This window comes from Vicugna pacos, chromosome 10 (assembly GCF_048564905.1).
Source record: "Vicugna pacos chromosome 10, VicPac4, whole genome shotgun sequence".
Lineage (NCBI taxonomy): Eukaryota > Metazoa > Chordata > Mammalia > Artiodactyla > Camelidae > Vicugna > Vicugna pacos.
The window spans coordinates 24,324,393-24,349,970 of NC_132996.1; the positions used below are offsets into that span (position 1 = coordinate 24,324,393).

The window sequence follows — 25,578 nt, forward strand, 5'->3', positions numbered from 1 at the left end:
GTGATATCCTCTGTGAGGCAGAGGCTTCCCTCAAAGGCCCCATGACTGCAGGAAAGCCCCAGGAGTCCCCTCCTTCCTCCTGTCTGTCTGTGTCTCCACCTGTACCTCCTCACTTCACAAAGTGCTGAATCAGGACCCTGGGTTTGAGACCCATCCCTACCACTGGTCTTTGCGCGGCTTCAGACAAGTCCCTGCCCTGCACTCGAGCGGGTGGGGGAGGGGGTGTTGGACTAACCGACTGCTGGACACGGCCATGATCTCGGGGAAGGACAGCTCCAGAAGCACCTGCTCCTGCTCATCCACGAAATAGACGCCTGTCCAGTTGACGGCCACAATGACGTCGTTCCTGGGGAGGCTGGGGCCTGGGGCAGAGGCAGGCACTGAGAGGGCGCCTCCTCACTCCCGGGCCCTGCCCTTTCCGATCCTCATAGCCACCAGGGAGGCAGCCAGAGTGAGGTATACTGATGTCCATCTTGCAGATGGGGAAACTGAGGCTCAGAGAACACAACCTCCCTACAAGCCAAACCTGAGGTGTGGTGGGAAGAGAGTGCTGGATTACAGAGCTGGGTTTGAGCCCCATCCTGGCCACTGGTATCTGTGCAGCTTGGGACAAGTCCTTGGCCTGCGGTGAGGTGGGCTATGGGGAGCGATTGGACCTACCGAGCCCCAAGGTTCCCTCTGGCCTGATATTTGGTGGTCCTATGAAGCCCAGCACCGGCACAGGGCCTGGCACAGAGCAGACGCCTGGTACTGACGGGCTGAGGGTGGCTAAGTCAATGGCCTGTGCAGGTTTGTGTCGGCGGCATCCACTGTCAGCTTCAGAGTCAGCCCAGCCTGTGCTCTGGGCTGCCCTCTTCTGTATACAGTAGGTGCTTTAATGATCACAATACTCAATTGTTCAACCCAGTGTGTGGCTGGGCACCTATTATGTGCCACAGAGCCCTACTGGACTGCAGGGAGGCACAGCCCACTGAGCACACTGACCCAGAGAGACCACGCAACCCCAAAGGCAGGAGGCTGGAGTCTGGTTCCGACCATTCCCCTCCCTCCACCGACGGCCAGAGCCATAAAGGGAGGGGCTGGAGGCAGCAGAAGGGCTGACGGTACCCGAGAACTTGTAGGCTTCGTAGAACCTGGAGAAGAGCAAGGGCCACTTGAAGCGAGCATAATTGACCACATCCTCTTTGACCTTCTGGGCATCAGTTCTCCTCTGGGCATAAATCCCCTGGAGGTGGACAGATGAGGACAGGGGACAGAAGACATGGCACAAGCTCTGTCTGGAAATAAAATGTCCCTGTCCTGAAGCCAGATGTGGGCCCCAGGCTGCCACGTTCCCCTGTGCACTATGGCCTCCCTCCAGCCCATAGCCACTCCCATCACTCCATCTTCCTCCAATTCCATTGACATCAGTGAGCACTTACTAGAGAAACGTGGATCCTCTCTCAGGGAGCTCCTGATTTAGCAGAGTGACAAGAAAGCCCACAGTCCCAGCCAGCACATGTGCAAGGTGCAAAGGCAGAGATTTGGGGTTGGGGGTGTGTTTGGGGAACAGGAACATGAGTGGCTAAGGGGGAAGGAGGGTGGGGGATGCGAGCCAGAGCTGACCGAGAAGAGGGAGTTGGAAACGGACGTGTAGGAGCCAAGTGACGTGGAAAGTGAGCGAGGCCGCCCATCACTGTGAGATGGGCTTTTAGTGGACACCAACAGGCAGGCCTGGGAAGTAGGATGATGGCAGGATGGAGAAGGGTCGGAGCCTGGCTGGGCAGCAGCGGGGGTGATGCAACACTCCTGCCAAAAAACTAAAGCATCGACGTCTTATTATCTAAAAACACCCTGACGAGCTTCAGTAAGAACTGGGTGGTGTTGGAGGAGGACTGAAGGGATCAGAATGAACTCAGGGTTTTTATCATCTACGAACACAAACATAGAGAATGTCACGCATGAGTCAGCGTATCCACGGTAGCGTTTCCAGGCACTAAGCAAGGGCCTCGAGGCAGTGCCACCCAGGAGCAGTGGGTGTTCAGGCACAAGGGGCTCAGTGCCTCCAACCTAATCTCAAGTGGCTCAGAAAAAATGTGTGTGTGTGCAGACAGAGATCATCATAAAGCAAATGTGGGGCAGTGTTACAACTGGCAAGTCAGGGTGACGTGTATACTGGACACAGCAGGTCTAGTTTTTTAACTTACAATTTTTCTGTAAGCTTGAAATTATCTCAAAATAAAGTATTTTTACCCTGATGGCTCTAAAGACCATGCTAATTCACACCTGTCCACTCTACAAGAGGCCTGGCACAGGGCTCTGGGATGCGCACAGGCCAGGGCACTGCCAGCGCAGGGCAGAGACCCCTTGAGCTGGCTGAGGGCCGAGGCCACATCTGCTCTGCTCACAGCTGGGTCTCAAAGGCCTGGTGCAGTGCCCACACGTGGCAAGTGCCCAAAACAAAAGGAATTCATGAGCAGTGGCACCCAACCCAGAACCACCACAGGCCACGTGCATTATGGCAGTGAACATGCAGGAGGCCCGGGCAAGGCAGAGGAGCGGAGGTGGGGACAGAGGCTGGAGCTGTTGGCCAGCAGAATGGATGGGCTTCAACAGCTGACTGGGTGTGAGGGGTGACGGATGAGGGACAGGAGGTTGCCAAGGACGGAGAGACAGAGCAGGGGAGGGAGAGCACGCGTCTCTTCTGGAGGGCAGGGAGGGCCTGGGGGTGAGCCAGGCCTAGATGCAGAGGGATGCAGGGAGCCCTCAGTGTCAGGTGGAGCCTTGTGGGCAGCTAACCCAGGAAGGCAAAGTGTTGGGGGGCGGAGTCGGGGAGACACATGGGGCTCCTAGGTTAGGGAAGAGGCCGCTGACCTTGGAGCCCTTGGCAACTTATGTGCAAATTGGTCCCGCTCTCACACAACTAGGGCCTGAGATGGGGAAGTCGTGGGGCCCCCTCCAGCAGCCAGGGTCCCTCCCAACCAAGCCACCCTGCTCTGCTCATGATTGGTCATAGGCCTGGGGCCCTAAGCAAGGGGCAGAGGGAGCCTGCACCTCAAATTCCTCAGGCAGGAAGTTGGGCCAGAGTTTTCAGGGAGAAGGAGGGAGCACTTCCTAGACGCTGCCCCAGCATGCACCAACTCCTGAGCTGCAGCTCTAGCAAGCGCAGGTGGGAGGCTGGGAATTGGGACCCTCAGGACCCACGGACCCCTGGTTTCCCTCACGAGGCCACAGAGCGGATCGGATCCATCTCTGTGTCCCTGGCGCCCAGCCCAGAGTAGAGCGCAGAAAACCCAAGTGAACCGATATCCATGGTGGAGAAAGGCTGCTGGGAGGCAGAGGTCAGGGGTGCCGTCCTGTCCCCCCAGCCCCGTGGACAGACAGATGTCAGGTGAGAGCTGTGACCCCTTTGATTTCTCGGGTCCCTGCCCCTCAGCCAGGCCACCAGAAAGCCCCTCCTTCTAGATCCCCCAGCACTCCCACCTTCTTGTGGGCAGCGATGGCCAGCTGGGCCCACTTCTCCAGCGTCCTCAGGGGCGTGATCTCACGGTCGGGGACGTAGGTGGGCACAAGGTTCAGGAGGCGCTCGAGGATCATCTCGGAGCCGTAGTCCACAAAGTACTGCTGGGAGGCCAGCTCGGCAAGGTCATCCTCCTAGGCGGGGGGAGATCCTGCTCACACGCCCTCTGGGAAGCTCTTCTGCACCACCTAAGCCCCTAGGCCCTGCCTCCTGTAGCTCGCAGAGTCCAGCCTTTGGGACCTTGTGCTTTGCCGGTCCACCAGGAGCTCCCCAAGGGCAGGGCCACACCGTTGCCTTCTCCTGGGTCCCCTCAGCACCAGCAGAGCTGGACTCTGCCCAGGGCACACGAGCTGACCCAGAGAGTCCAGCCCGCCCATCGGTCATGCTGCAGCCACTACATCCTCAGCCCAGTGAGAAGGACCTGCCCTAGAGAACAGGGGGCCTGGGTACCGCTGGAGACTATCAGAGGAGGGGAATGCATCACTGTTATGGCCTCCATCACCATCAACTACGTCATCCGGGCGCAGTCAAAGTACTGAACAACCAGTAAGCTGTACTGCAGAGGCTTCAGAAAGCCAGTGGGCACTGAGCATCCGCCCCTTTTCTGCCCGAGGCTGGTGCATGGCAGCCCCAGTGATGCCTGCCTGGGGCTCCCCAGGGCTCTGGCAGCAGCGACAACAGAGAAAGACCCTTGGGCACCTTGAAGACAGTAGATGTTTTCCAACTAGTTCAAAGTATTTCAGAACTTAAGCAACTGATATGGCCGTACTAATGCATCCTGCCTGACGATCAGCTCACCAACACCAAGACCACATTATTACCATCACCACCTCCACCACTGCCACCAAACCTCCCCTTCATTTCCATCATTTCCACCATAATCACCAACAGAGCCATAAGTATCACAAAAACCAGCATCACTTCAATCAACCACATCAATCCTGTCCTCTGGAGATAAAAGGATACACATTTGCAAACTCTGGTCTAAATAAGTGGCTCTCTTACTCCTTTAGAGCAGAATTTTCTAGACTAACTCAGAACAATACAGCAAGTTCTGAAGCACACCCCCTGTGCCGGGCACCATCACTGCAGCAGTGTGGGAACGCCTCCCACGGGCAGAACGCAGGCTATTCTCCAGAGCCCTTGCTCCTGGAGGCGGTGTGAAATCCAGGAGAAGCCTAGCTAAGGCCCAGCCTCGGTCTGGCTCACCCCCGCGTTCGCAGAGCGTGAGTCACGGACAGGAACGCTCAGCCCAACTGGGAAAACAAGGTAGCTCTCACTCACCTTCTCACACCTGTACTCCCCGAACTTGACCCCGCGCACCACCTGCTGGTAGATGAGGTTGGTGGCCACGTTGTCCTCAGAGGGGTTGTGCCAGGGCGTAAAGACCTCCTTGCGGAAGAAGAGCCTCCACGGGGCGTTGCGCTCCTGGGCGCCCTGCTCCTTGGCATACTGCTCACACTGGGAGACGGCGTCCATGACGTGGTCACTGCCGCTGCCCAGGGAGGACACCTGCGGGACAGGGCTGGAGGTCACCCAGCAGAAGGGCGAGCAGGCAGGGAGAACCACAAGGAGCCATCGACTGTGCCAGCTGTTCTCGTGCCAATGGAAAACCGAGGCTGAGAGAGGGGAGGGGCGGGCCAGGCCCCCCAGGAGGCAGCCCAGCACGGGACCCCTGGGTCCCACCCGGGCTCTGAGGAGGCACAGCCACATGGGAGTTCCCACTACCTAGCGTCAGTCTTTTGTGAAACTCTGATGGACAAATGGTCACTGAAAACAGGCGGTATCTGTTGGTGAGAAAAATCCGGGCAAATGGCATTGATAACATGGTTCTATCCCTGGACCTGCTGGGGTGAGGGGTAGGGGGCACCTCTGCCGGATGTGATGATGCTGGGTGTGGAGGCAAAGTCACCCACCCCCAGGCCCGGCTCGGCAGAGAAGGCTCCAAGCCCAGTGTGCCCCAGGAGGCACACACTCCGGGTGACCAGTAACAAGTGAAAAGCTACCACAGCACCTTGATAAGGAGTTACAATCCCATTTGCAAGTGGAAAAACAGAACCAGTGAGAGCCAGTGGCTGTGTGTCCCTCCAGTCTCTGTTCTTGCTGTCACCAGCGGAAGACTGAATGCACCTGGGCACATATGACTGAGGTGAGCTCTGGGTTTCAATCTCCATGGTACCTGTGGGCCCCTCTTTAGGTGCTTAGACCTCTCCGTGGTCCTAACAAGTCAGGGCAGAGCCAGGATCACTGCTCCTTTACAGAGGAGGAAAAAGGCCCTGGAAGGTTAGCAACCTGGACCAGGAGGTGGCAGCACTGGGGTGGGAGCTCGGGAGCGGCCCAGGTGGTGTTGGGGAGGAGGCGCCCGGGGCCCACCTCACCTTATCAAACAGGGCGATGTAGAGGGAGAACCCGAAGCGGTCCTTGAGCGAGATCTTGTCCGCCAGCGCGCTGCAGAGCTCCTTGGCTGTGGTCGCCGAGTCTGTCAGCAGGGTCTTGGTGGTCCCGTCCATGAACGTCACAGGCAACATGATGGGCTTCTTGGACTTGGTGGCCTGAAAGTGACCCAGGAGGGTCTGTGGAAATCCCTTCACTTCAGAACAGCTCACTCCCTCTAGGCTCCCAGCTCCCTGTGGGGTCGAAGCCCTCGAACCCCAGCATCCTACGGGGCATTGCCTGTCCCTGGTCACAGGTGCCCAGGGAGCCCTGCTGTGTTCCCCCCTGAGCTGGGGCGCCAGAGCTGGGTGGTCGGGCTCTGCCACATGCCAGGGCTTCTGCCCTCACATCACATACCCATCACAAGACCCTGTGAAATGAGTATCCCTATTGCCATGTTGCAGATGAAGCCACTGAGCAGAGGAAACCCCCTGCCCAAGTTGCTTTGACTATGAAGCTAGTAGATGGGAGTCAATCATCACGGGGGGCTTTCCTGTTCCAGCAGGCCTGAGATTCCAGAACTTGAGGGCAGCTGCTTGAAGAACCACAGAATTCCAAAGCAGGGAAATTTTCTGGGGCACTGGCCACACACATGCATGCTGGGGTGGGGGCCACACCTGCAGCTCCAGCCAGCTGGGCGGCTGTGTCCGAGTCCCATTGACGAAGGTCCTTCTGAGCCGCTCCTCACAGTACGGGGCGTAGCCAGGTGGTCCACCGTGGATGAAGTTCCGCAGGTACTACGGACGGAGGACCAGCTGAGGAGACCCACTCCGGCCCCCCTCAGTCTGCCTGCCTGTAAGATAGTCTGGGACTTGAGACCCTTTACCTGAGTGCTCGCACCTGGACAAATGACTCCTTGAGCAAAGGACTACAAAAACTATGAGGGACTAAAAATAATTGCACGCAGGTGCGGCTGGGGTAATTATGAATAACAGGATACGAAAAGGCCACAAAAAACTACATTTGAGGTATGGAGAGCAAAAGCAGGGCACTGCGCATGACCCCTGCACGCGGCACCACCAAGGGAGGGCAGACCACCTAAGCCGCACCTCTACCCTCCCCCCATTTAAGGAAGAACCGGCCCCAACTCAGAGCACCTGTTTCTTGTTCTGGCTCCCTGGTGCTGCAGCAAGAGTCCCAGTAAAGCCTTGCCTCAATTTCTCATCTGGCCTCTATCAATTTCTATTGATTAAAGAGTCTAAGGATTGGTAACACCTGGTCCGTCAGAGCAGCCTCGTTGGGTCTCCGGTCCCCCCACCCACACTGAGAACCTGCTCTTCAAGGCAGGTCCATCCACACCCCTCTGCTTCCCAGGGCTCCCACTGCCCTCCAAATCAAGTCCACGTGCCTCAGGTTGGCACAGGCCACCTGTCTGGCCTCAGCCATGCCCTCTGCATCAGCCCACAATGCCATACCCCACTTTGCCCAGCATAACTGCTCCTCTCCCTCCAGGGACCACCTGACCCCTCTTCACAGGGCTGACCAGCTGGGTTGGTCCTGCCATCACCTGCCTTGCCTGTGTGTCCCCAGCACCCAGAGCCGGGCACTAAGGAGCAGTTAAGAAAATGCTCTGAGACAAACTAAAGTGCTCCAGACAAGCATGTGGAGGGTCCGGGGGTGCTGTTGTCAAACTCAGTGTCCTCATAAATAAAATGGGGCTCTGGGAGCCAGGGATGAAGGGGCCAGGAAGATGGGCCCTGCAGCGGTAGGCGGTGGGCAGCCGGCGGCGGGGAGGCCTGGGAGGAGACGGCCGGGCCTTACTGCCAAGCCCCTGAGCTTCTTCCCCATGCTCTGCCCCTCAACGCTGGGGACCAGGATCAGCCCTCCTTCCCACCCCTGGAGGCCAAACACCACCCCTACCTTGACAAACTTCTCAGAGGGGGCAAAGCAGCCCACGCAGAGAGACACAAGGATCCAGCCCCGGGCATAGCTGCTCTTGGAGGGGTTGTGAGTGAGCTGCTTGCTGATCTGACAGTAGATCTCATCCCTAGGCAGGCGGGACGCAAGGGAGGAGACTGCGTCAGGGGGAAGCCCCACCCCTCCCAGCAGCCTGTGGGAAGCAGGCTCTCCTACCTGCCAGAGACCACAGGGTGGAGGTGTAGCGGGGCCAGGTGGGGGAGGTGAGCCCAGCGCTCTGGGGCCATTGGAGGGGGTCTGGTATTGGAGACAGGCTCATCAGGTGTGAAGCACGCTCCTGACTCCAATCCAGAGCCCACAGCCGGGGCCCCAGGATGCAGAGGGTGGTGCATACCCTGCTCCTGGGTGCGCTGACCACTTTGATAAGAAGCAAAGGCTCCACCCCTGCCTCATCCCTCACCAAGCTGCGTGGCCTGAGCAGGTGAGTTCACTTCTCATGGAAGCAGGAACAATAGAAAAAAAAGCTGGGGAATTTCTCTGGGGAATGGAATGAGTAGGGACTTTGACTTTTGATATATTTCTAGAATGTTTGAATATTTAAGTGGCTGTGTATTACTTCTGTAGCCAGTTTAAAGCAATGAAGGTAATTTTTGGTTTTGCTTGGTTTTCATATTAAAGGGAAATCATAATATCTTCCTAACAGGATCCTAGGAAAAATGAGCCAAGGCTTAATAAAGGACCTAGCACAGTGCCCAGCACAGTAAACCCTCAGCAGAAGCAGCCTGCCTGTTCAGGGCCAAGGGCAGGACCCACCACCATGCAGTGACCACCAGGGGGCACTCACTGCTGCTCTTTCCTCTCTGAAGGGCAGGCCTGGGCAGGAAGGAGGGACTAAATCAGTGGGGCGCCCTGATTTTGAGAGTTCAGGGACAGTACAACTTCAAAACAAACAAACAAACAAACAAATAAATAAATAAATAACTTATTATCAAAACAAATAAGGACATTCAAAGCACCACATACACGGCACCTGCCCACTATCTATATCACAATCATTTAAGAAGACAAAGGTAATTTTAATATCCAGAAAGTATGAAGGGTGAAATCTCAGAGCAAAGAACAGCCCTTTAAATAAGTCAAATTTAGCTTTAGAAACGTCCTTCTCTTCCCACCTTGTCACAGACCTGTGAAAACGTTATTACTTGTAGCTGGAAGCCCCTGACCCCGTCCACTTTATAGACAGAGAGATTGAGGCCAAGGGAAGGGAGGGACTAGCTGTGGTCCCGCAGGGAGTTGGCACTGCAGCCTTCTGACTTGGTCTAGGGCTCCTGGCACTGTGTTCTCTAGAAGTGACCATTTCAAGGCAAATTCATGCCCCTTAAACATATCTTGGGCAGCTAGCTACATTTTCTTCCTGGAGGCGGGTGGCCCCTGGCACTAAGACCATCTCTGGGAGGTAGAAACTGGCCTCAAGGAGCAATGAAGGGGAGGCCAGTGGCCTCTGGGCAAGCCTCTCATTGGTAAATGGCCCTTGACCCCTCACCCGCCCCATCCTGCAGTCCTCCCAGCCATCTGACACAGGTTCATGGGCTCGGCTCTCCTGACCAGCCATCCTGTGCAGGTGGAGTCCTCAGAGGAGTCCTGTTTTCCCTCCCCTGGCACAGCTGAGTTGATTCCTTAATTGCTCCTGTAAAGTCATGGGTCATCAACCCAGGGATCTGAGGGATCTGAGCAAAGGCCTCTCCTGGGCCTGGGAGTGGAAGGAGGCACTTGCAGGATCCCACGCATGCTGACCACGGGCCTGGGCTGGGTGCACAGAAGGTGCTGGCAGGGCTGGAGTACAGCAGAAAATGCATGTCAGATCATGATGACTGTAGGCCCCCGTCTGAAGGCTCTAGCGAATAAGCCATGGGCTGAACTGATAAACAAGCTATGAGGAATGTCACGTATCCAGGCTGGATAAGAAATGGCCTATTTAATGTATCCAGTATGAATGGCTGGATAGCCAATAACGGGTAAGATCCTCAGAGGAGGACAACCTAAGACAGGCACAGCCGGCTGGATAAGAGATGGCCTACTTAATGAAGTTTCGTGACGAACTTTAAAACAATCTGTCTTTGATCATGTAACATCCTATGCTTACTGCAGGAGCCTGGGAACCTAAATAGCTTAAGATTATTAACATTGTTATAACTTAGATGGTATGTGAGGCATCGTGCATGTCCTATATAAACCCTTTCACAAGAATCAATAAACAGAACTGCTTTGCTTCTTTCTGCATGGTGTTCATGTGTACATGATATCGCGCCACCAACAATGACAGCTACTGTTCACTGAGTGCCTGCTGTGCAGGTCCTGTGTCACACACTTTCCATAGTTTTATCAGCCCAGGAGCTTATAAGGCAGATATTATTATTATTCCATCTTTACAGATGAAGAAACTGAAGCCCACAGGGGTGAAATCACTCTCCCAAGGTCACACAACCAGCTAGCCCAGAGCTAACCTAGGCCTGCTTGGCTTCATCTGTTGCTAAGGTGACCGAGCCACCACGCAGCCAAAAGCCTTTCAGGGCTGCACTCCAGGAAGAGCGAGATGTCTCCCTCAGCTGCCCACTCCCAGTGCTCGCCCCAGGCACTGACCGGAGTGCAGGCCGCAGGATGCCGTTGCCAATGATGAAATGCAGTTTCTCCAGGTTGGAGGTAGGCCGGTCCTCCAGCATGCTATTGCCCTGTACCGTGGACTCCCCGTCATGCAGCCTCTTGGTCACCTGGGCCACAGGGAGGGGACAAGGCTTGACTGGGGCCCTGCCTCATGCCTAGGTCTGCCCACTCCCCTAGAGAGCAGAATCCTGGGAGCAGCCAGAGAGCTGGCTCCTCACCATCGTCATACGGCCGCCCTGTGCAGAACAGGTGCGGGATCAATGCCTGGCCCACACAGCTGGGGAGCACCGCCCCCCACTTCTGGGGATCAGGCTCCTCTGCAGCCTCCATGACATCCACCTCCCGCCCCTACCCCAGGGAAGTTCCCTTAGCCAGGACAGGGATCTCCTTCTCTGACTCTGGTGGGACCTGTGTTTCTCTGGGGTGGGCCACATACCACGCTGACACCCAGAGTACACCTGGGTTCCAAGCACCTGGTCACCATCACCCGTCATTAATGCCCCTGTGCAAACAGCCTCGGACCTGGATTCTTACAAATGCGTTTCTCCTCTCTGGCCCCGCACAGCACCTGCCTGGCACTCGTCCAGAGTAGTGGAGTGAGTGAGAGGGTGGGCGAAGGGAGTGTGCCCCTGCAGACAGGAGGAGCGTGGGAGGTCCTCGTGTCTACTGAGCACCCACAGCCATCATCTCCATCCTTCCAGGAACCCACTAGTGGGCACTTTCCTCCCTGTGTGCCTTGGATACCGAGCGGTAGAGCTGCGATTCAAATCTGCAGCTATGTAGCTACAAGACTGGACTTGAGCCTTGGATGGGAAAAAAAATGAGGGCAGAAACAAAACAGGCTGCGGAAGGCTCCAAGAAGCAGCCTGACTCTGAAGGCTTCCTGAAGAGGTGACCCCCAGGCAGAGAAGAAGGAGAAATTTTAGGCAGAGGGACCAGTGTGCACAGAAGCATGGGCAGGGAAGAGCCAGTCGCCCTGCTCCATGAATGCCTTAGTTTGTGTCTGCCCTTCCAGCCTGGATAATCCTGCAGCACAGGGCTGCGACCGTGCTCAGAAAATACAATGTGACTGAATGAATTCAAATTAATGGTGTTAATGCCCCACGGGCACGCTGGTCCCACAGAAAAGTTCTCATCAGCTAAAAGGTCCCTGGAGCAAATGTCCTGGTCAATGCCCTGGCAGGAAATGTCCTCCCTCTCACCGGCTGCCAGTCCAGCCCTCCCCAGCTCTCCCATCCTCTCCTCTGTGAAGCCTCCCTGACTGGCCCCAGCCTGAGCACACTGCCTTCTTCCTTGTATCCTGTCTGCCTGATCACCCCCGACACTGTCCTGCCAACCATCCAGATCCCTTGAGAACAGGCAGTGTCCACTCCCACCCTGTCCCTGAGGATCCAGAGCTCAGCCTTGCCCCCATCTTGGGTCACCAAGGCCATGCAGGATCTGCTCTGACCTCCTCTGTCAGCTTGGACTTCTTCTTCAGGGTCAAGTGCACCAGCTTGTGCCTCACACTGCTCTTCTTCTGCCCCTCGGGGAGCTGGGCCTGCAAGACAATCAGGGTCAAGCAACGGGGCTGCAAGTCATGACAAGAGCAATTGATGATGTGACTAGAATTGTCACCTCCATGCTCACATTTCAAGGTATACCCCACACTGCCACTCCCACCCGCTATCAGCCAAGTGACAGATGCGAAAACAGACTCAGAAAAGTGCAGTGACCTGCCCACCACTTCCCAATTGCAAAGCCCATCAGGTCTGCCAAGCAGCTTCAGTTGTGGTCAGCATTTCAGTCGATGAAATGCTCACACATTTTTTCCCGTGAGTAGGCAGAGGACAGCAGGGGTCAGGGAGGTGAAGCAGAGGCAAATTTTAGAAGGCTCCTTCTGCAGAGGACCCTGAGGCTGGGGGTGCCAGGCAGCCCTCCCCACTGGCCTGGGAGTGACCTCACCTCGCCCTCGCCTTGCAGGGCCTGCAGCTCCCTCTTGTACGTCTTCTTGCCCAAGGTCTCGTAAATCTTGGTCATCACAGGGATCTTCTCGCTGCCGTCACTCATGGCCGTGTGGTACCTGGGCTCTGGGAGGTCCCCCATGAACCGGAGGATAGTGATCCAGACTGCCAGGGCCGCCTGGGGGCAGAGCCACACCAGTCAGAAAGTGCAGCCAGGATGTTGCTAAAGTCATCAGAATGACCAAGGCCTGACACCTTGTGGGTGTTCCCTGGGACCTTGCCCGTGGCGTGGCCCCAGGCTGGTGCAGGAGAAGTCAGCCCTGGTCCCTGCATACCAGGGACCCAGGGACCCAGCACGGCCCCAGCCCTCACCAACTGATCGCCCTCGTCCTCGTGGTAGAGCAGTGGCTGCTTGAGTGGCCGCCGAGTGTAGGTGTGCGTGGTGGTGCCCTGGAAGTAGGTGGCGGCAAACTTGGCGAATTTATACTCGGAGAGGTCCTCCTCGTCCTCGTCAGGCAGGGGCAGGGCCGCGTCCAGGTCCTCCTCCACCATCTCCCTCCGCCCGCGCTCCAGGTCCTGGGGAGAAAAAGGGGTTCCCTGCCGTGGATGCAACTCGGGGCTGGGCTGCAGCTCCCCAACCTGTCCCTGCAGGGCCAGCTCTTCCTCGATGAGCGTAGGGCTTTGTTCATCCTGTCCACTCCCCCAGACAGAGCCCAGTGCAGGGTAGGTCCTCAATACACAAATGAATAAAGGTTTGTGAATGAACAGCCCTGGAGAGGGACAGTGACTGGCCCAAGGTCACATGGCAGGCTGGTGGCTGGACAGGGTCTGGGACCTGAGGCCTCTGACCCAGGTCATCTCTGCTGCTTTCTGCTCAGAGGGGATCAGGTGGACTGTAATGCAAAGGGGCACAAGAGGAGGGAGGGCCATCTTTCTGGGGCCTGTCCCTACCCCTTCCTCCCGCCTGGTACCTCAAAGCCACTAGGCGCCTGGCCCTCCTGGCCTGGCAGGCCACCCGAAGTCCCCAGGAAGCCAAACATCTTGTCCACCATGTCTGAGTGATTGACAGGCTCGTGGCGGGCCCTCTCCATCTGCTCCAGGAGCTCCTTCTTGCGCCGAGCCTCCTCCTTCTCCTTCAGCTCCCGCTCTGCGTCCTCACGAGCCAGCTGAGCCAGACGCAACTGCGAGGTGGGGGTGATGCAGCCTCAGGGAGCCAGCCCTCCTGGGGGAGCCCAAGGTGCCCCTGTAGCACCCAGGCCTGAGTCCCAACCTCCTGACCGCTGGGAAGCCCTCACAGCCCAGTGCAGACAGATGCCCAGTGCTGAGCCACAGAGAGGGCTCATGACAAGCCCAGACAGTAATGCCACCTGTCCTCAGGGCTCAGCTGGGACCAGCTCCTCCAGGAAGCCTACTTACACCTCCCCAGCTGAGGTTCTGAGGGAACAAACCCAGAAATTCAGAGCCATTGGGTGAAGGCTCTAGACCAGCGCTGCCCAATGGAAATATAATGTAAGCCATGTATGTAGTGGCTACATTTAAAATACTTAAAAAAAAAAAAGGTGAAATCATTCATGTAATTACTATTCAATGCTTTGCTCTTCTAAGTGCTCAGTAGCCACGCGTGGCTAGGGGCTCCCACCCCAGCTCAGGTTTTATCCGGTGTTATCTCCCAGCTGAGGGCTTGGACCCGCTCAGCCAGTGTGGGGTGAGAGCTGCTGGCCCAGTGAATGGATGTTGAAGCGGCTGGGACATCCCCAGCTCACCTGATGTTTGCGTTCGGCCTCCTCCTTGGCCTTCTTGGCGCTCATCTCCTTCCGGAGCTTCTCCTCCTCCGCCAGCCGCATTTTCTCAGCCTCCAGGCGCCGCAGGTACTGGGGGGGTGGGGGGCAGGGTGGGCCCTGAACTGTGTGTGGCTGTCACAGTGCTTCCCACCAGCTGGACCCCACCCCAAACTGGCTGAGTTATGGGACTGTAAGCGACTTTGACAAATAATTTGCAGAGAGGGAAACTGAGGCATGTGAGAAATTCTCTAGATCACACAGCAGGTTGGGGACACCACTGATCCCAAAGCCAAAACAGGTTCGTCTTGGCCTCCCGAAGATCCACAGAAAGGACTGGGCCCCCACCCTACCCTTGGCTGGAAGGAGGGGAATGAGGGGTCCAGTTTCGTGCATTCCTCAGAGGAGGCAGAGCCCTACAGACATCCCCCAGTAGGCTCAGGTCACACTTGGGGGCGATTTGTCTGCCTGAGGTGGAGCAGCGGCCCTTGGAGGACACACCCATCATGGGGCTCAGAGCCGTGGGTGCTGTTGGACCCGGACCCGGATCCTCACCTCGGCCCTGAGGCGCCGGTGCAGCCTGCGGGCAATCATGCCCCGGGCGTAGGCCTGCACTGTGATCACAGCCCAGAGGCGGTGGCGGAAGGCCTTGCGCACCAGGTAGGCGCGGCAGCGGGCCTGGAACTCAATGATGCGCCGGCGGGCCAGGCGGTACTGCTGGTGCAGCTTCCGGGCGTGGTGCAGAGCCTGCAGCCTCAGGAAGCCCAGCCGCATCTGCAAGGACGGCCATCAGCTCAAGAGCTGCTGTCCAGATTTCAGACCAACCCTGCCCGCAGGAGGTTGCTGCCCTGGGCTCCACTCTCCAACCTGCGTGCCCCAGAGGCACTGCTGTCTCCTCTCAAACCAAAGTTCCACAGAGAGTGGCCTTGGCCCCCCAAGGGCCCCCCATCCTCAGACCAGGGGCTGGCCTCCTTCTGGTTCACCTCCCCAGCACCAGGTCCGGCTGCGGCCTGTTGATTCATTGAGCTCCACGTGACACACCCACTCCTGGCTCCCTCTGAGGTCTCTAATGACCCGGGTGCTCACAACCCACCAAAACATTCCAGAAGAAAAGCACAAACACTGCTCACCAGATGGGGAGAGCCACAAAAACCACACTTGGACTTTGGGCTGGAGGAACAGTAGGGGCTGGCGGCGGTGGCAGGAGGCCAACCACCCCCGCAAACAGGTAAGTCCTGCTGCCATGGCAATGGGGCTGGGGTCAAAGGCCTCATGCGGCAACACGCAGCCCCCTGGGGAGGCTCACCAGCCCGTAGTTCCTCCTGCAGTTGTGGCCCCGCCAGTGCCTCTGGATCAGCATGGCAGCGTTCTTCAGCTTCAGGAAGTTGGACCTGAAACAACAGCATGATGTAGCAGAAGCTCAGAGCAGAGAATCAGTGCCAGGGCACATGTGGGGTTTGGAATCAGGAGAGCAGGGCTGAGTCCCAGCCCTATGTCTCCTTGGCCCCAGGACCTTGGGCAAAGGCATATAACCTCTGTGTGCCTCAGCTTCCTCATCTGCAAAACGGGCAGAATAATACCTGCCCTGCCTGCCTCACAGGCTTGTCACATAAGGTGGACACTCAAAGTTATTCATAAATGAATGTATGAGCAAAATAATATAAAGATTAAATGCTTTGGACACTGTAAATACCACTTGTTAGTGACTGTTTAATTCCCTCATTTTATAGGTGAGGAAACTGAGACTCGATGAGGTTGGGGCTAGAACCGCAGGCTTCTGACCGACTCTGAGTGAGAACCACACTGTTCCCCTGCACACACGAGGCAGCTTCTACAGGATGACAGTCACCTTCGACCCGAAGGAGGATAAGAAACCACACATCAAACAGCAGGTGTCTCCTGAACGCAAAAATATGAAGGGAGGAGTGAAGGATGGCTGTATCAGTACAGGTGAGCCAGCGAGCCAACGCCTGGAAGCACACACAAACAAGGGCACAGCCACGGGAGGTGATGGATAGTCAGACAGATGCATGGAGGGACAGGTGGATGGACAAAGGATGGCTGGACAAATGGACAGCCAGATGGATCTACGGAGAGAGAGAGAGAGTGACCAGATGAACTGCAAAAGGGGCAAGTTATAGGACTTTTGTGGAGCCTGAATCACATTCGAGTCAGCCCTGCCCATCTGTAAATTGTCACAACTGTACACAGGACCCTTACATGGGACACACTTTGGTGGGGCACAGACGGGGCTGTGTAAATCATGTGTCTGAGTGTTTGTCCATGTTTGCATGATCATGTGTGCATGTTATGCATGTATGTGTGTCTGTGTGTGCACATGGGTGTTTATTCCCAAAGTTCACGTGGGGGCTGAGAAGGAGTGGAGCGGGTCCAGGCACGAACCTGTCTTTGAACCCCCGGATGACCTTCTGGAGGAGGATGACTCTGTCGGTGATGGCCTTGTCCCGTTCCACCTCCAGCAGCATGTCGTGGTGGTCCTGGGGGGCAGAGATCCTGAGTGGCGCCCCCACCAATCTCTCCAGTCCCGGGGCTGAGGCTGCCCCAGGTGGGCCTCTCTTCCTTCACTCAGAGCCCAGGCCTAGGCTTGCTTCAGCCCCAAAGGCTCCCAGCCCTGCTCTGGCCCCATGCGGTGGCCTCCCACAGCCACGGGCACAGACAGGTACAGCTGAGGCCGCTTCCCAGGGGCCTGTGTGGGACAAATGGGGCAGGAGGGGCCTAGTGTGACGGGATGGAGTCGGGGGCCCAACATGCACACACACTGCCTTCATCCCTCCAGCTGTCTGTGCCCAAGCCCCGGGTATCTTCTAGATGTATCTGGCACACGAGCCCCTGACCTGGGCCAGGCCACCAGCATTTCTCTCCAGGACCTTAGAAGTAGCCTCCTAATCAGTCTCCTGGCTTCTGTCACTTCCGCTCTGACTCTCCCTCAAGGAGGGGAATTACAGTGATACCTCAAGGCTCCTGGGGCCAAGCCTGGTCTCCTCCCCTGGCACCCGGGTCCTCCACCATCAGGCCCTGCCCACTTCTCCAGCCCTCTCTCCTCATCTCCAAGCCCCCAGCCCTCACTCCAGTTGGACAAAACTTCATGGTTCATTCAGTACAGGAATTGAATGTCTCCATGTGCCAGCCCTGTGCTAGGTGCTGGGATGGGGCCGCAGTGAACCAGGCCAACCTGGGTCTGGTGGGGAAGCCACCTCCATCAGATAATCACAGACCGCATCACGTGGGGCCAGGGCCCAGCACAGAGGGGCTGCTCAGCCCAGGTTTTCTGAATGAATGAACAGAAGAATGGATGAATAAATGAATGGGAAATTCATTTGGCTGGAAACCATTGCCCATTTCTGAACAGCCCTGAGAGGTAAGGATGGGGAGGATGGTGACAATGATGGTCCTCAGAGGTCTCTGGCACCAGGTGCCTTCCCTCCCTTACTCACAGGGGCTGGACATCAGAAGCACAGGCTGGAAGGCCTGCTCTCTACTCCAGGTCAGTGCCTGACCTTGGGCCACTTGCTTCTGCACACTGAGCCTCTGAAACGGGCATAATAATTCTACCTCAGAGGCCTGCTGCGACAACTAAATGAGATGATGGACAAAAAGCCCCCACTGGGGCCTGGTGTATAGAACACGCTTTCCTGGCTGCAGTTGTGACATGCACAGGCAGGGGACAGTCGGCACATTTTTCCAATGAGGAAATGAAGGCTCAGGGAGATGAAGGCATTGGCCCACAGCCCACCAGCCACGGAGCAATCAGACTGGATTCCAGGGCCCCCTCCAGCTCCAGCTCAGGGCTGGCTGCCCTCTTCCCTCTCCCCAGCTGTCCTGAGCTGCCCAGGACCCGCCCCATGCCTGAGGAAGGGACAACCAGAAATCTAGAACAGCAGAAATGGAAATGGGGAAGCCAGAGCTCGCACCATCCCTGCTATAGCTCCTGCCTCCACCAACTCCCCAGCAAGCTCTGTCCCAAGGCCAGGATGCCCGCAGCCCAGCTTCCTGCTCCCAGCCCTGCCCTCTCCCCAACTGCCTAGCTCCCAAAGTCCTTCCCAGGCTGTGGTAGGAGCCAGAGAGCCCCAGGTGCCTGCTCGGGGAGCTCAGGAACAGGCCCAGGGGCAGTACACAGCAAGGAGGGCGGCACACGGCCAACCACAGCCCAGGATGAACCCCGCCTGGCAGGAAACCACAGGAAGGAAACTAAGATACACTCAAGGGCACCCCCGCCCCCACAGCCATCTGCACCACTACAAGCACATCCCAGTTTACAGATGGAGAAGTGAGGGTCAGACAGGGTAGGTGGCCTGCCCAAATTTCCAGGGCAGACAACCACAGGATCAGGACTGATCCAGCCTCCCTGGTGAGCCCACCTCTGGCCTTTCGCTTTCTCACCCACCGTCAGTGCTTCAACCCCACCCCCACATCATAGACGCTCTCAAAAACCAATTGCCCCTCCACCACCCAGGAGGCCTTATTACCTGCACCCGCTCCTCCTGGCGCCAGATGCAGGGCAGGAGGATGGCAGAGGCCCAGCACTGACCCTACTCGGTGCTGCAACCCCTCAACAGCGGCCCCCGAGGACCTGGGAGCTCACAGTGCACCCCCAACCCCGAGGCAACCAGAGTCAGGGGCCACGCTCACCTTCAGAAAAATCTTGGTTCTGCCAATCTGCCAGTCATCGTGGGTGCCCAGAACAGCCTCAGCCATGCGCTGACATGTCCCCCGGAGGTCATTCTGGGGGATGCCCAAGAGAATGGGTGGCCCCGTCAATGGAAGGCCACCTGGTGTCCCTCCCAAGGCAGGGCTCTTGCTTCAGCTCTGCTCCTGACTCTGTGTGGCCCCAGCCAGGTCCTGCCTCCTCTGACACTCATTCTTCTCCTTAGCTTGGCCGGATGATTGTAAAACCTTCTGCTACAGCTAACAGCTTGGCAGCCCTGGTCTCGTCCATGCCACCACACGTGTGAAGCCCATGCCAGCCTGGCATGGCAATGGAAGTTGTCAGATGCACTCCCCTGCCTGACCCCCAATTTTTCTAGCCACACCTAAGGTGGCCGAGCTGATGTCACACCTAGCGCACTGCTCTGATGAGAAAAATGGGGCCTCGGCCCAGCCCAGAGCTGGGACCCTGCCTCCTGCTGCCTATGCCCCCAGCCCTGTACCTGCTTGTAGGCTGGCTTCACGCCAGGCAGCAGCACTCGGTAGCGCTCCACGAACTCCACGAAGCTGTAGCGGATGGGGTAGCCGGCTCGGCGGATTCGGATGGTCTCCATCATCCCTGAGTACCGCAGCTGGCGCACACACAGGTGCCGGTCGAACAGCTGCCAGGCAAGGAGCCAAGGGCGTCAGTGCAGGAGGCTCCTGCTGGGAGGCCAGCCCTGCTCTGTATTTTCCCAGCCCCAAAGGCCCAGAGAGGCAGAACCACACAGCAGATGAGGTGCAAAGGCAGGAATGGACCTGGATCAGCAGTCCAAACCCACACAGCAGCACAGAATGAGACCCTCTGTGCTTTGAGGGCACAGAGAAGAGACGGCTTAATTCCCTTTGGGACACCTCGAGGAGGCTTCGTCGAGGAGGTGGTCTTTGCTCTAAGCCTGATGGGGGAGACAGGGCACTGGGAGGGCATGCGTGTGCAAAGGTAAGGAGGCCTGCACGCACAGGACAAGTTAGGGGACTTTATGGGGACTGAGAAGGCTCATGCACGTCAAGATAATGATTATGCAGGTGGTGGGTGCCTTGCACGACTCCAAGGAGCACCCTTCATATTACAGCCATCTTAGATTTGTAGGTATTCAGACAACTTTCTGGCTGCTGACAGTAAAGTGTCTTCCTTAAGAAAGAGATACATTTTTCTAACTGTCACAGTCATTTTTGTGATGGCAGCAGGGTTGGTGGAGGGGCTGTGAAGGGCCTCAGAGGCAGCAGGGAGTGACCAGATCAGATTTGCATCTGAGACCCACGTCTCTCACTGCGGTGGGGAGAGGACTAGAGAAAGGAGACTACGGTAGGGAGGCAGGTGACCTGAGGGAGGCCCTGCAGCCACGGTCCAAGCCACAGGCTGAGGCCTGGGCCCAAAGAAGGTTCTGGAGGCATCGGAGAGCAGGAGAGATGGTGCCAACTGCAGGGCCCCGGCCTCGGCCCCCTGCACCTCCCACTTCAGAAGCAGAGCTTGCTGGAGCCCTCTGTGACTCTCACGCCCCTGCAGACCCGGTCCTGAGCCCCAGGGATACTGGCCACCCCATTCTAGGGAACGTTTCCAGGCAGGGGACGGGGGCAGGAGGCAGGGCCAGCACGCGGAAGGCTGGCTTCCGCCACCTGTTTCCTCTCCCTACAGGCACTTTCCCTGGCCCAGCACTGGCCTCCGGCCTTCTGCCCCTCCCCAGACCCTCAGGCCCCAACTTCTCCACCCTTCCCTCCTGTCTCTGGGAAGAGCCTTGTGGTAAACAACACCTCCTAGAGCTGCGGAGGGACAGGGCTCCTAGCGAGGGGGAGGCCTAGGCTCCCAGCTCTGCCGCCTCAGGCCCCTGACCCTCCCTGAGCCTCCCGTGCTACATCTCAAATATGGGGCCATAATGGTCCCTCCCTCACAGCCTGTTAGGAAGTTTGAACGGGGCTGTGGAGAGACAGTCTATTCTGTGCCAAGCACACAGAAAGGACTCAAAAGATATTATTCAGAGAAGTGAAAAATGAGAATGTTCCCAACCAGTGAGAGGAATCTGGGAAAGCTTCAAGGAGGAGGCGGTAGTTGTCTAGATCACAGAAGAGGGGGCTTTCAAAATCGGGGCCACAACAAGAACCCCAGCTGCCATTTACCAAGCACCTCCTAGGTGCCAGGTAGTCTGCACACATTATCGCACAGACTATCCGACCAGGTGGGTCTCATCAGGCCCATTTCCAGCTGTGAGGAAACTGAGGCCTGAGAGGATGAAGTGACTTGTCTACAGCCACCCAGCTTGAAAGTGGGAGAGTCCGGATTTGAACCTGCATCAGACCTGCTACAGAGTCCAGGCTTTTTGCAGGGCACCTGCTGCTTCCAGTAAATAGAGACTTTGTTCTGTAAGCCCCTCAGGGGCCCTGCAACTCCCCAAAGAGGACAAAGTCTCACAGGGCCCGGCCCACCCTGCCCCCAACCTTGCCCAGGCCCCTTTCACCCACCAGGCTGGTCCTCGCTGCCTCCCCTCCCCCAGCGTCCCCCATCCCGCAGCCGGGTGGCTCACCATGGGCTTCTTGAACTCATTGGGCTTGATGCAGCGCACGAAGAAGGGCTGACAGGCACCCAGCGTGCGCATCAGCAGCTCCAGCGACCGCTTGAACTGGCTGCTGAGTGTGGGTGAGCGCTTCCTGGTCTCGGCGCCCTGGGGGGATGGACCACAGTGATGGGAGGGGCTGACCCACGCCCCTCCAGCCCTCCAGAAGGGAAGCAGGAGGGAGGTCAGCGGGTCAGGGCCTGCGGGACAGCCGCCCAGGGAAGCAGGCTGGCCAGGCGCGCTTTCTGTTTCCTGTGACCCTCCTGGTCTGGGCTGGAGCTTGGACCCCAAATGCACCTCCATCTCGGGATCCTCCCTGATCCGGGGCCCAGGAGCCCTGCAGCGGGAGTGGGGAGCCCTGGGTTCCCACACTGGTATGCTGGGTACTCTGGGCAAGGCGCAGCCCCTCTCTGAGTCTCCATCCTCCCTTTCCGGTATAAATGAGTAGCCAGACTTGGTCCCCTCAGGACAACGGGGTCGTCTCTAGGAGACAGGTTAGACAGACCTAAGTGCACACTCTAGGCCACCGCCTCCTAGCTGGTCATTCAAAAGCCCTGAGCCTCAGTTTCCCAAATGGGAATAGTGCCATCTGTCTAGCTGACTGGGCTGTGGGAGTCTGTCTCAGTAAACAGCAACTCCTGAGGGCGGGGCTGCTGCCCGCACCCTCTGCCCTCCCTGTGGGATTAGCCGGTCAGCAGCAGCCCCGGATAAACCTCCTAAGAAGGCACACAGCTGGCCTCCGGCCGCCCCAAGGGCCCCATGCACCACCAGCCGCTCTCTGGGTGAGCCGGCCGGCAAGCCCCCACACCTCTCTGCCCTACTGGGGTCCCCCTCTCAGGATACTGTGAAATGAGGTGAGGGTGCTGGGGGAGCACCTGAGAAGCAAACAAACGGGGAGCAGAATATCTCAGACAGATACTGAGAAAGTGGACACAGAAATCAGACTGGATTCCAAAGCATCTTGATGTTCCTATTTTCCTGGCAATTTCTTTTGGATGAGAATTTTTTATTAGTGAATTTGATTATTATCATAAAATTTTATATTTTAAAGAAGCCATCATTCTATCTGATATCCTGTAGCATCAAAAACCAGGGCTGCAGATGCATGTGTGAGGTGTGTGGGAGGAGGCAAAGGCATTTAACCCATTCTAAAGTTAGACTGGACGCCCCCGGAATGAAATGAAACTTGCCAAGAAACGGCAAATGCTTTCTAATCTGAAATTTGCCATGCTTTCCATTTTAGTTTTTTCTGAAATATAGTCTAGGATTTTGCCAAGAGAAGCTGGGGAGTATTTGCACCGGGATAGGGTGCATGCCAGGTCTGTGGCCCCCACCGTTGCCCCAGAACCTGATCCAGCAGCAGCACTGGGTGACCCCCCACTTGGAGAGGGAGCTGTCCAGGTTGGGATGTACACGGCCTGCATGAGAGGCCTTGCCAGGACCACGTGTGTGCACACACAACACATATACACACAGACACGCATCCACATATATATACACACAACACATAAATGTACACACATAGACACAGCACACACATACACATACAGCATATACACAAACACAGACACACAACACACACAGCACACCCTCACACACAGTACATATACACAGTACACGAAGCATGCACACATGCATGACACACACACACACATACAACACACATCCTTCTTTGGTTCTGATCATCACACTGGAAACTATGCCTTTCTGTCTGTCTCCCCTGCTGGCTGTGAGCCCCATGAGGACAGGTGGTACACCCCGTTTACTGCTGTGCCCCAGGCCTGCCACAGCAGCGATCGACACTTCGCTGAGATAAACAACAAGTTCATACTGTACAGCATAGGGAACTGTATTCAGTATCTTGTAGTAACTTATGGTAAAAAAGAAATTGAAAATGAATATATGTGAGACTGACAAGGGCTCAATTTCCAGAATATATAAACAGCTCATACAACTGAATAAGAAAAAAACAGACAACCCAATCCAAAAAATGGGCAGAAGACCTAAACAAGCAATTCTCCAATGAAGACATACGAATGGCCAATAGGCACAACATGAAAAAACGCTCACTCACTAATTATCAAAGAGATGAAAATCAAAACAACAATGAGGTATCACCTCACACCAGCCAGAACGGCCATCATTCAAAAGTCTACAAACGATAAATGCTGGAGAGGCTGTGGAGGAAAGGGAACCCTCCTACACTGCTGGTGGGAATGCAGTTTGGTGCAGCCATTATGGAAAACAGTATGGTGATTCCTCAAAAGACTCAAAATAGACATACCATATGACCCAGCAATCCTACTCCTGGGCATATATCCAGAGGGAACCTTAATTCTAAAAAGATACATGCACCCCAGTGTTCACAGCAGCACTGTTTACAATAGCCAAGACATGGAAACAACCTAAATGTCCATCAACAGATAACTGGATAAAGAAGCTGTGGTATAGTTATACAATGGAACACTACTCAGCCATAAAAAAGAATAAAATAATGCCATTTGCAGCAACATAGATGGAGCTGGAGAATGTCATTCTAAGTGAAGTAAGCCAGAAAGAAAAAGAAAAATACCATATGGTATCACTTATATGTGGAATCCAAAAAAAAAAAAAAAAAAGAGGGACAAATGAACTTATTTAAAAACAGAACCAGACTCACAGATATAGAAAACAAACTTACGGTTACCAGGGTGGGAACGGGGTGGGAAGGGATACATTGAGAGTTCAAGATTTGCAGATACTAATTAATACATATAAAATAGATAAACAAGTTCATACTGCATAGCACAGGCAACTATATTCAATATCTTGTAGTAGCTTACAGTGAAAAAGAGTATGAAAATGAATATACGTATGTTCCTACATGACTGAAGAATTGTGCTGTACACCAGAAATTGACACAACACTGTAAGCTGACTATACTTCAATAAAAACATACATATACAAACAAGAACACTTTGTTGAACTGAAGTGGTACTGAATTGGTTGCCAGCATCTATGGGCTCCCAGAAATTGTCCACCTTCCAATTGCTTAGGCCAAAGATCTAGGAACAATCCCCAACTCCTCTTCTCTCATATCCAATATGTCAGCAAATTTTATTGGCTCTACCTCCAAAATGGATCAAGAATCTGATCCCTTCTCACCACTTCCTCCACTGTCAGCCTGGTCCAAGCTGCCTGCAAAGCTCTCTCATTATTGCAACCTCCAAGTTGGTCTCCCTGCTTCTGTCCCCAACACTCCATTATCAACACAGCAGCCTGAGTGAGTCTGTTAAAACACAAATCCAGGCATGTCTCCCTCACTCAAAACCCTCAATGGCTCCCCAGTTCACTCAGCATGAACACCAAGGTCCTTGTAAGACCTTGGTAGGGGGAAGGTATAGCTCAGTGGTAGAGCACGTGCTTGGCAGGCATGAGGTCCTGGGTTCAATCTCCAGTACTTCCAGTAATAACAACAACAACAAAAGAGAACCGCCAACAATGTCCCACAGGAACTGGTCCCAGTTACCTCCAGTCTCTCCACCGCCTTGCCAACTCCCTTCCAGCCACTCCTGCCTCTGCGTTCTTCCTACAATGCACCAGGCAGGTTGGGGTTAAAAGCATCTCAGGGATTTGCATTTGCTGTTCCCTCTCCCTGCAATGCTTTTCCTCCAAAGTGCACGTGGCTGGCTTATTCACATCCTTCCAAACCTCTCAGTAAGGACTTTCCTGATCCCCTATTCAAACTGCAAAGCCCCACCACTGGCATTCCTCCCTGCCGTATTTTTCTCCATCTCATATGTCACCATCTGATGTATTACATTTATTACTTACTGGTTTTCTTGTTAACTATTTCCCCCTTCTGCTAGAATGTAAGTTCCAGGAGGACGAAGTTTTGTTTCTGTTTTGTTCACTATCATGTCCCCAGGACACAGGACAAGGTCTGGCATATAATGAGCACTCAGTACGTATCTAACTGAAGGAAGTGATGAGTGAATGAAGGCTATGAGCCCAGGGTCCGCTCTCACTTCCCTGACCATCTGGTTTCTGATTTGGCTTTATTTCATTGAGGGGAAATGTGATCTTTTCTAACCTTTGTTGTTTTCTGGGATAATCTGCAGATGTTTAGGGATGGGGTAAAGGTGGAAGTGAGAAGTCGAATGACCCCATGGAGG

The 25,578-nt window shown here is 55.6% G+C and overlaps 1 protein-coding gene across 1 annotated transcript in view; it reads right to left on the bottom strand.

Annotated features, from left to right (window-relative positions):
• MYO7A (myosin VIIA) overlaps window positions 1–25,578 on the bottom strand; it is an 83,227-nt gene that overhangs the window by 21,107 nt on the left and 36,542 nt on the right. Inside the window, exons 17-35 of the mRNA XM_072969159.1 lie at window positions 21,395–21,532; window positions 19,340–19,498; window positions 18,822–18,914; window positions 16,575–16,669; window positions 15,478–15,562; window positions 14,727–14,945; window positions 14,157–14,264; window positions 13,365–13,574; window positions 12,766–12,969; window positions 12,395–12,571; window positions 11,901–11,990; window positions 10,430–10,557; window positions 7,793–7,919; window positions 6,550–6,669; window positions 5,878–6,051; window positions 4,784–5,011; window positions 3,463–3,633; window positions 1,108–1,225; window positions 236–362 (exon numbers count right to left, since the gene is read on the bottom strand). Of these exons, the coding sequence (XP_072825260.1) occupies window positions 236–362; window positions 1,108–1,225; window positions 3,463–3,633; window positions 4,784–5,011; window positions 5,878–6,051; window positions 6,550–6,669; window positions 7,793–7,919; window positions 10,430–10,557; window positions 11,901–11,990; window positions 12,395–12,571; window positions 12,766–12,969; window positions 13,365–13,574; window positions 14,157–14,264; window positions 14,727–14,945; window positions 15,478–15,562; window positions 16,575–16,669; window positions 18,822–18,914; window positions 19,340–19,498; window positions 21,395–21,532 (2,771 nt within the window). The remainder of the gene's footprint in view (window positions 1–235; window positions 363–1,107; window positions 1,226–3,462; window positions 3,634–4,783; window positions 5,012–5,877; window positions 6,052–6,549; window positions 6,670–7,792; window positions 7,920–10,429; window positions 10,558–11,900; window positions 11,991–12,394; window positions 12,572–12,765; window positions 12,970–13,364; window positions 13,575–14,156; window positions 14,265–14,726; window positions 14,946–15,477; window positions 15,563–16,574; window positions 16,670–18,821; window positions 18,915–19,339; window positions 19,499–21,394; window positions 21,533–25,578) is intronic.